Genomic DNA, 15383 nt, shown 5'->3' on the forward strand with positions numbered 1-15383 from the left:
TCCCAATATCACAGAAGGTTGGTGGCACCTTAATTGTGGAGGGTGGGCTCGTGGTAATGGCTGGAGCGGAATTGGTGGAATGGTATCAAATACTTCAAACACACGCTTTCTATCTATTCAATGCCATTCCATTTGCTCCGTTCCAGTCATTATTATGAGCCGTCCTCCCCTCAGCGTCCACTGCCCAATATTTCATACTTATATTTGCATCTAAGACTCAGTCTAAGACACATTATTCCTCATTTTGACGGTGTGCAGATCTCTCTCTTCTTATATTTCAATTACCTTCAAATACATTCTTAAATAAGTATTTAGCCAAAGTTTGTTTGAAAATAGTTGAATATTGGAATGTATTTGCAAATACATTTGGAAAGTATTGGCATGTATTTAAACCCACTTCTAATTTAAGTAGTTGTAGTGGGCTGTGTATTTGAAAATACTCAAATACACAGCAAATAAGTATATCAAATACAAATACTTAAGTAATCGTACATTCATATATTACACTGTTGAAATAACCAATGAGTGTCTGGAAATTCTACAAGATTGTGGCTTTTGGATGACTGGTCAGTGGTGGAAAAAGTACACAACTGTCATACTTGAGTAAAAGTAGAGATACCTTAGTAGAAAATGTCACACAGTAAAATACTACTTCAGTAAAAATCTAAAAGTATTTGGTTTTAAATATACTTAAGTATCAAAAGTAAATGTAATTGTCACGACTTGTTCGGGCGGCATTCGGCAGTTGACGTCACCGGCCTTCTAGCCATCGCCGATCTACTTTTCATTTTCCATTTGTTTTGTCTTTGTCTTACACACCTGATTTTAATCCCGCACTTGTTCATTATTTACCCTCTGTTCCCCCATGTTTGCTTGTGAGTAATTGTTTGTTGTAAATCGGTACATTTTTGTGGGCTCGCTATATTGCTTTGTATTTATGTATTTTTGAGTAAAAGACGTTGATTACTCATATCTGCTGTCCTGCGCCTGACTCTCTACACCAGCTACACACAGGACCTTTACAGTAATTGCTAAAATGTGATTGACTGGATCGATTCGGTCTTACGTAGCAAATCAAATCAAATTGTATTAGTCACATGCGCCGAATACAACAGGTATTTCACCTTACAGTGAAATGCTTACTTACGAGCCCCTAACCAACAGTGCAGTTTTAAAAAATACGGATAAGAACAAGAGATAAAAGTAACAAGAAATTAAAGAGCAGCAGTAAAAAAATAACAATATATACAGGGAGGTTCCGGTACAGTGTCAATTTGCGGGGGCACCAGTTAGAGAGACAGGACCACGCTAGAGGCTAGATGTCCACAGTTCCAGGAGAAGGCTGAAGGACTGAGGAAGGAAGTACAGAGACATGACCACGCTAGAGGCTAGATGTCCACAGTTCCAGGAGAAGGCTGAAGGACTGAGGAAGGAAGTAGAGAGACAGGACCACGCTAGAGGCTAGATGTCCACAGTTCCAGGAGAGTATGTACATGTAGGTAGAGTTATTTAAAGTGATTATGCATAGATGACAACAGAGAGTGGCAGTGGTGAGGAGCAATGCAAATAGTCTGGGTAGCCATTTGACTAGCAACATTTGAAATTGTGTTTTTTCAAATCAAATCAAATCAAATTTTATTTGTCACATACACATGGTTAGCAGATGTTAATGCGAGTGTAGCGAAATGCTTGTGCTTCTAGTTCCGACAATGCAGTAATAACCAACAAGTAATCTAATTAACAATTCCAAAACTACTGTCTTATACACAGTGTAAGGGGATAAAGAATATGTACATAAGGATATATGAATGAGTGATGGTACAGAGTAGCATAGGCAAGATACAGTAGATGGTATCGAGTACAGTATATACATATGAGATGAGTATGTAAACCAAGTGGCATAGTTAAAGTGGCTAGAGATACATGTACTACATAAGGATGCAGTCGATGATATAGAGTACAGTATATACGTATGCATATGAGATGAATAATGTAGGGTAAGTAACATTATATAAGGTAGCATTGTTTAAAGTGGCTAGTGATATATTTACATAATTTCCCATCAATTCCCATTATTAAAGTGGCTGGAGTTGAGTCAGTGTCAGTGTCAGTGTGTTGGCAGCAGCCACTCAATGTTAGTGGTGGCTGTTTAACAGTCTGATGGCCTTGAGATAGAAGCTGTTTTTCAGTCTCTCGGTCCCAGCTTTGATGCACCTGTACTGACCTCGCCTTCTGGATGATAGCGGGGTGAACAGGCAGTGGCTCGGGTGGTTGATGTCCTTGATGATCTTTATGGCCTTCCTGTAACATCGGGTGGTGTAGGTGTCCTGGAGGGCAGGTAGTTTGCCCCCGGTGATGCGTTGTGCAGACCTCACTACCCTCTGGAGAGCCTTACGGTTATGGGCGGAGCAGTTGCCATACTAGGCAGTGATACAGCCCGCCAGGATGCTCTCGATTGTGCATCTGTAGAAGTTTGTGAGTGCTTTTGGTGACAAGCCGAATTTCTTCAGCCTCCTGAGGTTGAAGAGGCGCTGCTGCGCCTTCTTCACGATGCTGTCTCTGTGAGTGGACCAATTCAGTTTGTCTGTGATGTGTATGCCGAGGAACTTAAAACTTGCTACCCTCTCCACTACTGTTCCATCGATGTGGATAGGGGGGTGTTCCCTCTGCTGTTTCCTGAAGTCCACAATCATCTCCTTAGTTTTGTTGACGTTGAGTGTGAGGTTATTTTCCTGACACCACACTCCGAGGGCCCTCACCTCCTCCCTGTAGGCCGTCTCGTCGTTGTTGGTAATCAAGCCTACCACTGTTGTGTCGTCCGCAAACTTGATGATTGAGTTGGAGGCGTGCGTGGCCATGCAGTCGTGGGTGAATAGGGAGTACAGGAGAGGGCTCAGAACGCACCCTTGTGGGGCCCCAGTGATGAGGATCAGCGGGGTGGAGATGTTGTTGCCTACCCTCACCACCTGGGGGCGGCCCGTCAGGAAGTCCAGTACCCAGTTGCACAGGGCGGGGTCGAGACCCAGGGTGGAGTCGTGGTCAGCTTTTCCGAAAGGAGGGCGGGGCAGGGCCTTATATGCGTCGCGGAAGTTAGAGTAACAATGATCCAAGGTTTTTCCACCCCTGGTTGCGCAATCGATATGCTGATAAAATTTAGGGAGTCTTGTTTTCAGATTAGCCTTGTTAAAATCCCCAGCTACAATGAATGCAGCCTCCGGGTAAATGGATTCCAGTTTGCAAAGAGTCAAATAAAGTTCGTTCAGAGCCATCGATGTGTCTGCTTGGGGGGGGATATATACGGCTGTGATTATAATCGAAGAGAATTCTCTTGGTAGATAATACGGTCTACATTTGATTGTGAGGAATTCTAAACATTGGATATACAGTAAGTAGAGACTCAGAGCTAGAAAATTGTATATCATACACTATAGTTGAGGAACAATGGGAAAGTCATTCTGCTTTGAAAGTTGATAAACTCAGTCTCCGGCTAAAACTGGAACGATTGTGGTTTTAACGAAGGTTGAATATCACTGCGATGTTCCCTGGAACTCCGATCAGGAAGTAGAGAGACAGGACCACGCTAGAGGCTACATGTCCACAGTTCCAGGAGAAGGCTGAAGGACCGAGGAAGGAAGTAGAGAGACAGGACCACACTAGAGGCTAGATGTCCACAGTTCCAGGAGAAGGCTGAAGGACTGAGGAAGGAAGTAGAGAGACAGGACCACGCTAGACGCTAGATGTCCACAGTTCCAGGAGAAGGCTGAAGGACTGAGGAAGGAAGCAGAGAGACAGGACCACACTAGAGGCTAGTTGTCCACAGTTCCAGGAGAAGGCTGAAGGACTGAGGAAGGAAGTAGAGAGACAGGACCACGCTAGAGGCTAGATGTCCACAGTTCCAGGAGAAGGCTGAAGGACTGAGGAAGGAAGTAGAGAGACAGGACCACGCTAGAGGCTAGATGTCCACAGTTCCAGGAGAAGGCTGAAGGACTGAGGAAGGAAGTGTTGGAGGTGGAATAGTTTTTATGGTGGACAAGTCGCTCCATTTCTAACAGAGAGATAAAAGGACTGGTTGACTGGGATGAAGTCAGCTCCATGTTTAGACCTCTGCTCTACCAGAGGTGGTACTGAGTTAATGACATCCGACAGTTTTTAGAACAGCTGGTTTTCTGTCATGTGAATATTTCCTATTCAAATACAGTCTCAGTGAAGTGGTGGTTTGGGAAAAGCTCTGGTTGGATGTTGTGTGTCAATATGTATTTTCATGGGACATCTGAATATACTGAACTCATGACACCACCCATTATCTTGTTTGTCAGTTCATCTTGAATTTTCTAGTGAGAATCTTGGACAACCTTTGGACAGGAATGTGGGTTCCTATTCTAACTTGAAACATATTGGGTGGATGAGTGTTGTTATACTTGTTCAGATGATGGGCTACACGTTGGTGGTGTAAGCCAGTGGTTCTCAAACTGTACCAGTATCACCAATATGTACCTTTTTATGTGCATTTTACCTGTAATCCTATGGTCTCGTGAATCTTCTCAATTACACCTGGTTTAGAACCACTTGTGCTCTAGGTCTGGTGTGTAATTGGAGGTTAACTTAACAGTAATGCTATTGGTCAAAAACTCAGATTTGGAATCCAAACAGTCAGATGTTAAAAGGGGTACCAGATTCATTGTCTCTTTCTACTTGTTCCTGACCTATGCTGATGAAATACACTCTCTCTTTCTTTCTCTCTCCACCCCAGGGGCTCTTGCAGCATGGCTTTTCAGGCTATGAATTCTCTCTCTCTCTCTCTCTCGCTCTCTCTCACTCCCCCTCTCTCACTCTCTCTCTCTGATGATGAAGATGATGCCTAGAATAATGCCTTGTAATGCTTCTGAATGCTTTGTAAATTAAGCGTATGCCTTGTATGTGACTTCACTCATATTAAATCTCTGAATTTGATGTAGACAATTCTTATTCATTACTTGATAGTCTATTCCTGTAGCTCTTTAATGCTGCAATATGTCACTTTTTGGGTGACCCAACCATATTCAAATTTAAATATGAGTTAATAGATCTGTCATTCTCATTGAAATCAAGTAAAAGAAGCGGTATATAATGTATGTAATATGTCCCCTATTTCTATGCTTCCCATGCAATATGTTTGGTTATACTTCACAATGGTTTAGATGGTATAATGATTCTGTACACTATAATTGCTTGTTTTGTCACATACACTGAAATTAGGCAAACATACAATTTTAGCAACCAAGAAATGGCGAAGCGACTTCTGTATAGTGCACCTTTAAGAGTATTGGTTGCATATTCCTATTCATCCTTTATCTTTATGGAGTCAGATATACCTCTTAATAAACTTTGTCAATTCATTTCATAGTCTTATTATAGGTTGCATGTAAGAAGTATATAATATACACATACTGTATCAAATATTACCCCACTACAATGTAAGGGGTGAGTTAGCCCCTCTACAAATATTACCCACTACAATGTAAGGGGTGAGTTAGCCCCTCTACAAATATTACCCACTACAATGTAAGGGGTGAATAAGCCCCTCTACAAATATTACCCACTACAATGTAAGGGGTGAGTTAGCCCCTCTACAAATATTACACCACTACAATGTAAGGGGTGAGTTAGCCCCTCTACAAATATTACCCACTACAATGTAAGGGGTGAGTTAGCCCCTCTACAAATATTACCCACTACAATGTAAGGGGTGAGTTAGCCCCTCTACAAATATTACCCACTACAATGTAAGGGGTGAATAAGCCCCTCTACAAATATTACCCACTACAATGTAAGGGGTGAGTTAGCCCCTCTACAAATATTACACCACTACAATGTAAGGGGTGAGTTAGCCCCTCTACAAATATTACCCACTACAATGTAAGGGGTGAGTTAGCCCCTCTACAAATATTACACCACTACAATGTAAGGGGTGAGTTAGCCCCTCTACAAATATTACCCACTACAATGTAAGGGGTGAGTTAGCCCCTCTACAAATATTACCCACTACAATGTAAGGGGTGAGTTAGCCCCTCTACAAATATTACCCACTACAATGTAAGGGGTGAGTTAGCCCCTCTACAAAGTAATTAGCATAATCGCTATCATCTTACAGCAGACACGCTTTTCTGTGTGCCGCATGAACAATGATGAACCCTGCTCCTGGTTTGCAGGTATTGGTGTGATCAGTCTGGAGAGGGCCTATCCACTGACTCTGGGCTCTAACATCGGCACCACAACCACAGCCCTGCTGGCAGCCCTGGCCAGCCCTGGGGACAAACTGGCTGCTGCCATACAGGTATGGACCGTTTGGGAATCACTTATTTCGTAAAAGGCTTTATTCAGAGTAACTTATATTCAAATAAAAGGGCTGAGAAACAGCAAAAGATACCTTTCCCCCAATGTCCACCTAATACCGTCCATCTTGTCTTTCCTCTCAAATGTCCATCTAATACCGTCCATCTTGTCTTTCCTCTCAAATGTCCATCTAATACTGTCCATCTTGTCTTTCCTCTCAAATGTCCATCTAATACTGACCATCTTGTCTTTCCTCTCAAATATCCATCTAATACTGTTCTTGTCCATCTAATACTGTCCATCTTGTCTTTCTCTCAAATGTCCATCTAATACTGACCATCTTCTTTCTTCTCAAATGTCCATCTAATACCGTCCATCTTGTCTTTCCCCTCAAATGTCCATCTAATACTGTCCATCTTGACTTTCCTCTCAAATGTCCACCTAATACTGTCCATCTTGTCTTTCCTCTCAAATGTCCATCTAGTACCGTCCATCTTGACTTTCCTCTCAAATGTCCATCTAATACTGACCATCTTGTCTTTCCTCTCAAATGTCCATCTAATACCGTCCATCTTGACTTTCCTCTCAAATGTCCATCTAATACTGTCCATCTTGTCTTTCCTCTCAAATGTCCATCTAATACCGTCCATCTTGTCTTTCCTCTCAAATGTCCATCTAATACTGTCCATCTTGTCTTTCCTCTCAAATGTTTCCATCCTCTCAAATGTCCATCTAATACTAATACCGTCCATCTTGTCCATCTTGTCTTTACTCAAATGTCCATCTTGTCTTTCCCCTCAAATGTCCATCTAATACTGTCCATCTTGTCTTTCCTCTCAAATGTCCATCTAATACTGTCCATCTTGTCTTTCCTCTCAAATGTCCATCTAATACTGTCCATCTTGTCTTTCTCTCAAATGTCCATCTAATACTGTTCTTGTCCATCTAATACTGTCCATCTTGACTTTCCTCTCAAATGTCCACCTAATACTGTCCATCTTGTCTTTCCTCTCAAATGTCCATCTAATACGTCCATCTTGACTTTCCTCTCAAATGTCTATCTAATACTGACCATCTTGTCTTTCCTCTCAAATGTCCATCTAATCCACCAAATGTCCATCTTGTCATTTCTTTCCTCTCAAATGTCCATCTAAATCCATCTTGTCTTTCCTCTCAAATGTCCATCTAATACTGTCCATCTTGTCTTTCCTCTCAAATGTCCATCTAATACCGTCCATCTTGACTTTCCTCTCAAATGTCCATCTAATACTGTCCATCTTGTCTTTCCTCTCAAATGTCCATCTAATACCGTCCATCTTGTCTTTCCCCTCAAATGTCCATCTAATACTGTCCATCTTGTCTTTCCTCTCAAATGTCCATCTAATACTGTCCATCTTGACTTTCCTCTCAAATGTCCACCTAATACTGACCATCTTGTCTCCAGATTGCTCTGTGTCACTTCTTCTTCAACATCCTGGGAATCCTGCTGTGGTACCCCATCCCTGTGACACGTGTCCCTATCCGCATGGCTCGTGCCCTGGGTGAACGCACCGCCAAGTACCGCTGGTTCGCTGTCCTCTACCTCCTCGTCTGTTTCCTGCTCCTCCCGTCCCTGGTCCTAGGCCTCTCATTGGCTGGCTGGAGAGTGATGGTGGGAGTGGGCGCACCATTTGTGGGTGTGACTGTTTTCATTGCCTTGGTGAACCTGATGCAGGTGGGTTAGACATACTGTAATCAGCCATTCTTGGAGAACATTGGAAGTCGAATTAATAATGGAGACTGTACATTTTTACGAAGATTTTCTATGCAACTTTCATTGTCATCCAAGAGTGGTTGAATAGTTCAGATGTATCAAATTTGATTGGTCTATGTTTGGTTGGTAACAACATTTCTCTGTGCTGCAGGCTCACAGCCCCGGCCACCTGCCCGCCCGTCTCCAGAGCTGGGACTTCCTGCCTCGCTGGATGCGCTCCCTCAAACCCCTTGACAGGGTCATCACCAAGGCAACTGGCTGCTGCAGCACTGGCCAAGCAACCGGAGACGACCAGGCGGCGCCCATTAACGCGGTAACGACCCATGTTGACCCCAAGATTGCATCCGCCCAGAGGAAGGCTGACCTGGCGTATGATCACCCCGTCTTTGAGTTCCTGGATGAGACGAAGCCAGGTGTACCTGTGTTTAAACTGAAGGGTCTGGAGAGGTGTAACAGCACACCCCTCTAAAGGAGATGGGTCTTGGTCTGACATGGGAAGGGTTGGTTTAATATTTTCTATTTAATCTCAGGAGTGCACTGCTCTGGGCCTCAAAGGCCATAGAGTGTTCTGGTCCTTGGCTTATAATCTATGATTGATTTCTGCCAGCTGTGCAGTCTCTCTATAGCCAATCAATGACACAAATTGATAAATGAAGTGCCTGGGAGATTACTGTACAGTATAAAGCCCAGAAGGAGATCTTATAGTCCTTGAGGACTGGAGTTGTTCACCCTCTTCTGTGAATATGTTTTATTATCATAGTGAACCAGACTGGATCCAGTAGTCTAGATTGAAGATAACAGAGGTTTTAAGACAACAGATTCTAATATCCCATAACTCTTTGCAAAAATGGGACCAGCTATGCTAGTTAACATCGGTGCTGGTCCAATGAATTTGTTTATTTTCAAACGCTGTCACATGGAATTATTCTATTGTCCTAACCAGTATATTTTCGACCTAGCCAGTATCTAGTTCCCTAAGTGGGGTTGGGATGGATAAGCACTCCAAGACATCCCAGTGGAATCAACGAGGGCTCACATCACAGATAATATAAACCAGATGGGCGTACATGAAATGAATGTGTACTGTGTGGGTTAGAATATTCATCGTAGGTGTGTTTTTATAAGTCTGTGTAAATGTGTCTGTTTGTGGGTTTGCTCGTCACACACGCGTGCACCTACTCTAGCAAATGTAGCTTCACAGAAGTCAGCTGATTATGCAGAAGAAGATCATGCTTCAAGCCCCTTGATGATTCTGTTCCCTGTAGGGAAGAAATACTTTACTTGCACTTTGGGAACAGAATGAAATGTTCAGATTAACAGGGTCTCTCTTCGCTCCATGAACAAAACAGAGTGCAGAGTGTGCAATGATATGAAACACTAAAAGGAACGTGTTTGTCAGACAAGGGTGGAAAAAATATTTAGAAGAAATTCAAAGATACTAATAAAGTGCTTGCTACTGTATAATACAGCTCTCTGTATATGCCATTGATCGTTTCCTTGACAAGTGTCTATCTAATGATATAGCCACATTTATATAAAATAATGATATCTTGTCAAACATTGTGTACATACATTTGATTGATATATCGGTAGCCAGTCCTTTCAAATAAAAAAAGCAATCATAAGCAATAAAACTCAAGAGAAAAACACTGTCTTTGTCGTGCCATGTCTGAAGTCATAGCTAAGTCAGTATCGCATCATATAGCTACAAACCTGTGTTGTATTTTAGTGGGCAAAACAGTAGAACAGTTTCTAAAAGGTTATGCTACTTAAACTTCCCAATAAGAACACAGAAGTTCATTTTCCATTTAGAACATCTACTTTATTTCTGGCTACTCAACATGACCCTAGACTCCTCCACATCATCCATCCCCCCTCAGGATCCCTCCACCCTTTCACCCCGTCGATCATTCAATCAGTAGCCCTCCACCCTTTCACCCCATCGGTCATTCAATCAGCAGCCCTCCACCCTTTCACCCCGTCGATCATTCAATCAGTAGCCCTCCACCCTGCCACCCCGTCAATCATTCAATCAGCAGCCCTCCACCCTGCCACCCCGTCGGTCATTCAATCAGGATCCCTCCACCCTATCACCCCGTCGGTCATTCAATCAGTAGCCCTCCACCCTGCCACCCCATCAATCATTCAATCAGCAGCCCTCCACCCTGCCACCCCGTCGGTCATTCAATCAGCAGCCCTCCACCCTGCCACCCCGTCAATCATTCAATCAGCAGCCCTCCACCCTGCCACCCCGTCGATCATCCAATCAGGATCCCTCCACCCTTTCACCCCGTCGGTCATTCAATCAGCAGCCCTCCACCCTGCCACCCCGTCGATCATTCAATCAGGATCCCTCCACCATTTCACCCCGTCGATCATTCAATCAGCAGCCCTCCACCCTGCCACCCCGTCGATCATTCAATCAGCAGCCCTCCACCCTGCCACCCCGTCGATCATTCAATCAGCAGCCCTCCACCCTGCCACCCCGTCAATCATTCAATCAGCAGCCCTCCACCCTGCCACCCCGTCAATCATTCAATCAGCAGCCCTCCACCCTTTCACCCCATCGGTCATTCAATCAGTAGCCCTCCACCCTGCCACCCCGTTGATCATTCAATCAGCAGCCCTCCACCCTGCCACCCCATCGATCATTCAATCAGTAGCCCTCCACCCTGCCACCCCGTCGATCATTCAATCAGTAGCCCTCCACCCTGCCACCCCGTCGATCATTCAATCAGCAGCCCTCCACCCTGCCACCCCATCGATCATTCAATCAGTAGCCCTCCACCCTGCCACCCCGTCGATCATTCAATCAGTAGCCCTCCACCCTGCCACCCCGTCGATCATTCAATCAGCAGCCCTCCACCCTGCCACCCCGTCGATCATTCAATCAGCAGCCCTCCACCCTGCCACCCCTTCAATCATTCAATCAGCAGCCCTCCACCCTGCCACCCCGTCAATCATTCAATCAGCAGCCCTCCACCCTGCCACCCCGTCGATCATTCAATCAACAGCCCTCCACCCTGCCACCCCGTCGATCATTCAATCAGCAGCCCTCCACCCCTTTCACCCCATCGGTCATTCAATCAGCAGCCCTCCACCCTTTCACCCCATCGATCATTCAATCAGCAGCCCTCCACCCTTTCACCCCATCGGTCATTCAATCAGCAGCCTCCACCCTGCCACCCCATCGATCATTCAATCAGCAGCCCTCCACCCTGTCACCCCATCGATCATTCAATCAGCAGCCCTCCACCCTGCCACCCCGTCGATCATTCAATCAGCAGCCCTCCACCCTGGCACCCCTCGATCATTCAATCAGCAGCCCTCCACCCTGCCACCCTGTCAATCATTCAATCAGCAGCCCTCCACCCTGCCACCCGTCAATCATTCAATCAGCAGCCCTCCACCCTGCCAGTCCCCTCAATCATTCAATCAGCAGCCCTCCACCCTGCCACCCCGTCGATCATTCAATCAGCAGCCCTCCACCCTGCCACCCCTGTCGATCATTCAATCAGTAGCCCTCCACCCTGCCACCCCTCGATCATTCAATCAGCAGCCCTCCACCCTGCCAGTCCCTCGATCATTCAATCAGTAGCCCTCCACCCTGCCACCCCATCGGTCATTCAATCAGCAGCCAACCACCCTTTCACCCCATCGGTCATTCAATCAGCAGCCCTCCACCCTGTCACCCTGTCGATCATTCAATCAGTAGCACTCCACTCCACGCCGGCAGTGAGTTACTTTCCACCCTGTCCCCTGTCCCATACCCTCTAACCTCCACCCTGTCAGTCTCTTACCCTCCAACCTCCACCCTGTCAGTCCCCTACCCTCCAACCTCCACCCTGTCAGTCCCCTACTCTCCACTCTGTCATTCCCCTACCCTCCACCCGTCAGTCCCTTACCCTCCAACCTCCACCCTGTCGGTCACCTACCCTCCAACCTCCACCCTGTCGGTCCCCTACCCTCCACCCTGTCAGTCCCTAACACTCCACCTGTCATTCCCCTACCCTCCATCCCATCAGTCCCCTACCCTCCAACCTCCACCCTGTCAGTCCCCTACCCTCCAACCTCCACCCTGTCAGTCCCCTACCCTCCAACCTCCACCCTGTCTGTCCCCTAGCTTCCAACCTCCACCCTGTCAGTCCCCTACCCTCCAACCTCCACCCTGTCAGTCCCCTACCCTCCAACCTCCACCCTGTCAGTCCCCTACCCTCCAACCTCCACCCTGTCAGTCCCCTACTCTCCACTCTGTCATTCCCCTACCCTCCACCCGTCAGTCCCTTACCCTCCAACCTCCACCCTGTCGGTCACCTACCCTCCAACCTCCACCCTGTCGGTCCCCTACCCTCCACCCTGTCAGTCCCTAACACTCCACCTGTCATTCCCCTACCCTCCATCCCATCAGTCCCCTACCCTCCAACCTCCACCCTGTCAGTCCCCTACCCTCCAACCTCCACCCTGTCAGTCCCCTACCCTCCAACCTCCACCCTGTCTGTCCCCTAGCTTCCAACCTCCACCCTGTCAGTCCCCTACCCTCCAACCTCCACCCTGTCGGTCCCCTACCCTCCAACCTCCACCCTGTCTGTCCCCTACCCTCCAACCTCCACCCTGTCGGTCCCCTACCCTCCAACCTCCACCCTGTCAGTCCCCTACCCTCCAACCTCCACCCTGTCGGTCCCCTACCCTCCAACCTCCACCCTGTAAGTCCCCTACCCTCCACCCTGTCATTCCCCTACACTACACCCTCCACCCTGTCAGTCCCCTACCTTCTTGATACTGTCTGGGTCAGACTGGAGGGACCATAGACCTGCTGGTCTCTCTCCTCATGATACTGTCTGGGTCAGACTGGAGAGACCACAGACCTGCTGGTCTCCCTTCTCATGATACTGTCTGGGTCAGCCTGGAGGGGCCATAGACCTGCTGGTCTCTCTCCTCATGATACTGTCTGGGTCAGCCTGGAGGGGCCATAGACCTGCTGGTCTCCCTCCTCATGATACTGTCTGGGTCGGACTGAAGGGACCATAGACCTGCTGGTTTCTCTCCTCATGATACTGTCTGGGTCAGACTGGAGGAACCATAGACTTACTGGTTTCCCTCCTCATGAGGATGTCTGGGTCAGCCTGGAAGCTGTTATGGAGCCTTTTGGTTCTAGACTTGGTGCTCTGGTACTGCTCGCCGTGCGGTAGCAGAGAAAACAGTCTATGACTTGGGTGACTGAAGTCTCTAACAATTTTATGGGCTTTCCTCTGACGCTGCCTATTATATAGGTCCTGGATGGCAGGAAGCTTGGCCCAGGTGATGTACTGGACCGTACACACTACCCTCTGTAGCGCCTTACGCTCAGATGCTGAGCAGTTGCCATACCAGGGGGTGATGAAACCGGTCAGGATGCTCTCGATGGTGCAGCTCTAGAACCTTTTGAGCTTTCTGGGGACCCAGCCAAATCTTTTCAATGTCATGAGGGGGAAAAGTTTTGTTGTGCCCTCTTTACGATTGTCTTGATGTGTTTGGACCATGATAGTTCGTTAGTGATGTGGACACCAAGGAACTTGAAACTCTCAACCCTCTCCATTACAACCCCTTCGATGTTAATGTGGGCCTGTTCGGCCCGCCTTTTCCTGTAGTCCACAATCATCTCCTTCGTCTTGCTCACATTGAGGGAGATGACACTATACAGATGTATTTAGGAGGACTATTTGCGCACTCGCGCACACACACACGAAGCGTCCACCTGTAAGAGGAACCTCTTCCAAAAATCAGGGCTCTGGAGAACAAGGGATGAGCAAAAGCATTTATCAGTGTCAGCATGAACTCTTCCTCACACTGAAACTCCTCGGAGTGGTTGCTGCAAAGTCGTGGTGGGCTCCCTTTACGTGAGTTAAGGTCCTGCAGCGCCAACATGGTCGCCATAAGCCCATCCTTGGGCTTGTGCTCTCGGACCCAGGTCCGAGTGTCGTTTGGGAAAACTTGTAGAAGTTGGTCGAGGATGACGACTTCACCAATCTCATCCTGTCTTCCCCTCCGGTCAAACCCATCGTCGAACCCGATACGTCTCCGTTGGTGACTCACCCGATGGCATCGATGCAGCTCTGATGCTTTGAGGGTAGGTTCTCTGGGGAGATGTCAAACTTCTCCAGCACCACTTCCTTCAGGTCCTTGTAGACGTTGGACAACCCCTCATCCTTTGCTGTGTAAGCCTCTAAGGCCTTGCCCATGAGAAATGGCACAAGCCTGCAGGCCCACTCCACCTCTGGCTAACGCCACATCTTGGCCATTTGCTCAAACCTCAGTAGGAGGTTATCAATGCCCTCTCCCTGCTGGTATGAAGGCATCTTCGGCTCCTTCCTCAGGAATGCTAGAGGGTGGACGTTAGCGTGACTGGACTGGTCTCCTGGTGCTGGGGACCATGCTGTGGAGTTGAAGTCCCTGCTGCGTCAATCCTCCGTTGTCCTGGTGTTGGCAGACCCAATCTTGGGCTCTCACTGAGTTCTGCATCATGAGGAGATGTGAGGATAGATTGTCGTAGGCCCCGGAACTCCTGCTTGAGGTCTTCGTCCCTCCTCTCAAGGCAGGTGAGAAGCTGCTGGAAAAGGGCTACCATGGTTGGGTGTCATTCTGATTGATCCCCCTCCTTCAGTTGGCTGCTCCCGCTGCCCTTCTATGGCTGTATATATGGTTCTATCGGCAGCTCAAGCAGTTCTGTTTGGCTCCTTGGTCGGGCTCGTAGTTTCTCATAATTGACCTCTTCTTCACCGGATGATTCTATGGTATTATAGGGACAGCTAAACAGTGTTGCCCAATCAACAGTACAATGAAAAAGGTCCCCCTTGAGGCTCCTTTTGTAGGGGAAGCCCCTCACATCAGAACATAATAAACTCATTAATTTATTAATTAAGCCATTACAAATATCAAAACATATATTTTCAATGTATCATGGATTATCTTCATTGAACCTTTGCAATTGGTTTATCATAATACAATATAGCACAATATAACACATTTACAGAAACCCATCGCTACTGTCATGGTGTCTTCCAATACGCCAATCACATGAACGCGCGATTTGGGACAGGCACTACAAACCCAGCCCGATTATCTTAGCTGGGGTCCTTATTCCGGCATATCCGGAAGCTACAGATATGGAAAGAGAGGAACACAAACAAATACAGAGCGCTCATCCAAAACAAGTACAATAAACGTCACTTAAGTTAAACATGAAGGCTTGTCTGCGTATTCCTTATACCATACCAAACTGTTACTGACGGGAGGTAAGAAGTATGTGTGTAATGTATGAACTGAGATCGGTAAGTTAACT

At 46.8% G+C, this 15383-nt stretch overlaps 1 protein-coding gene across 1 annotated transcript in view; it reads left to right on the top strand.

The window, feature by feature from the left end:
- Positions 1–9702, top strand: part of LOC112257042 (sodium-dependent phosphate transport protein 2A) — a 26008-nt gene extending 16306 nt beyond the window's left edge. The window contains exons 11-13 of the mRNA XM_042325848.1: positions 6189–6313; positions 7757–8026; positions 8217–9702. Coding sequence (XP_042181782.1) covers positions 6189–6313; positions 7757–8026; positions 8217–8534 — 713 coding nt within the window. The 3' untranslated portion in view covers positions 8535–9702. The remainder of the gene's footprint in view (positions 1–6188; positions 6314–7756; positions 8027–8216) is intronic.
- The last annotated feature ends 5681 nt before the right edge of the window (positions 9703–15383 follow it).

The sequence above is a fragment of the Oncorhynchus tshawytscha genome, linkage group LG08 (genome assembly GCF_018296145.1).
Source record: "Oncorhynchus tshawytscha isolate Ot180627B linkage group LG08, Otsh_v2.0, whole genome shotgun sequence".
Classification (NCBI taxonomy): domain Eukaryota; kingdom Metazoa; phylum Chordata; class Actinopteri; order Salmoniformes; family Salmonidae; genus Oncorhynchus; species Oncorhynchus tshawytscha.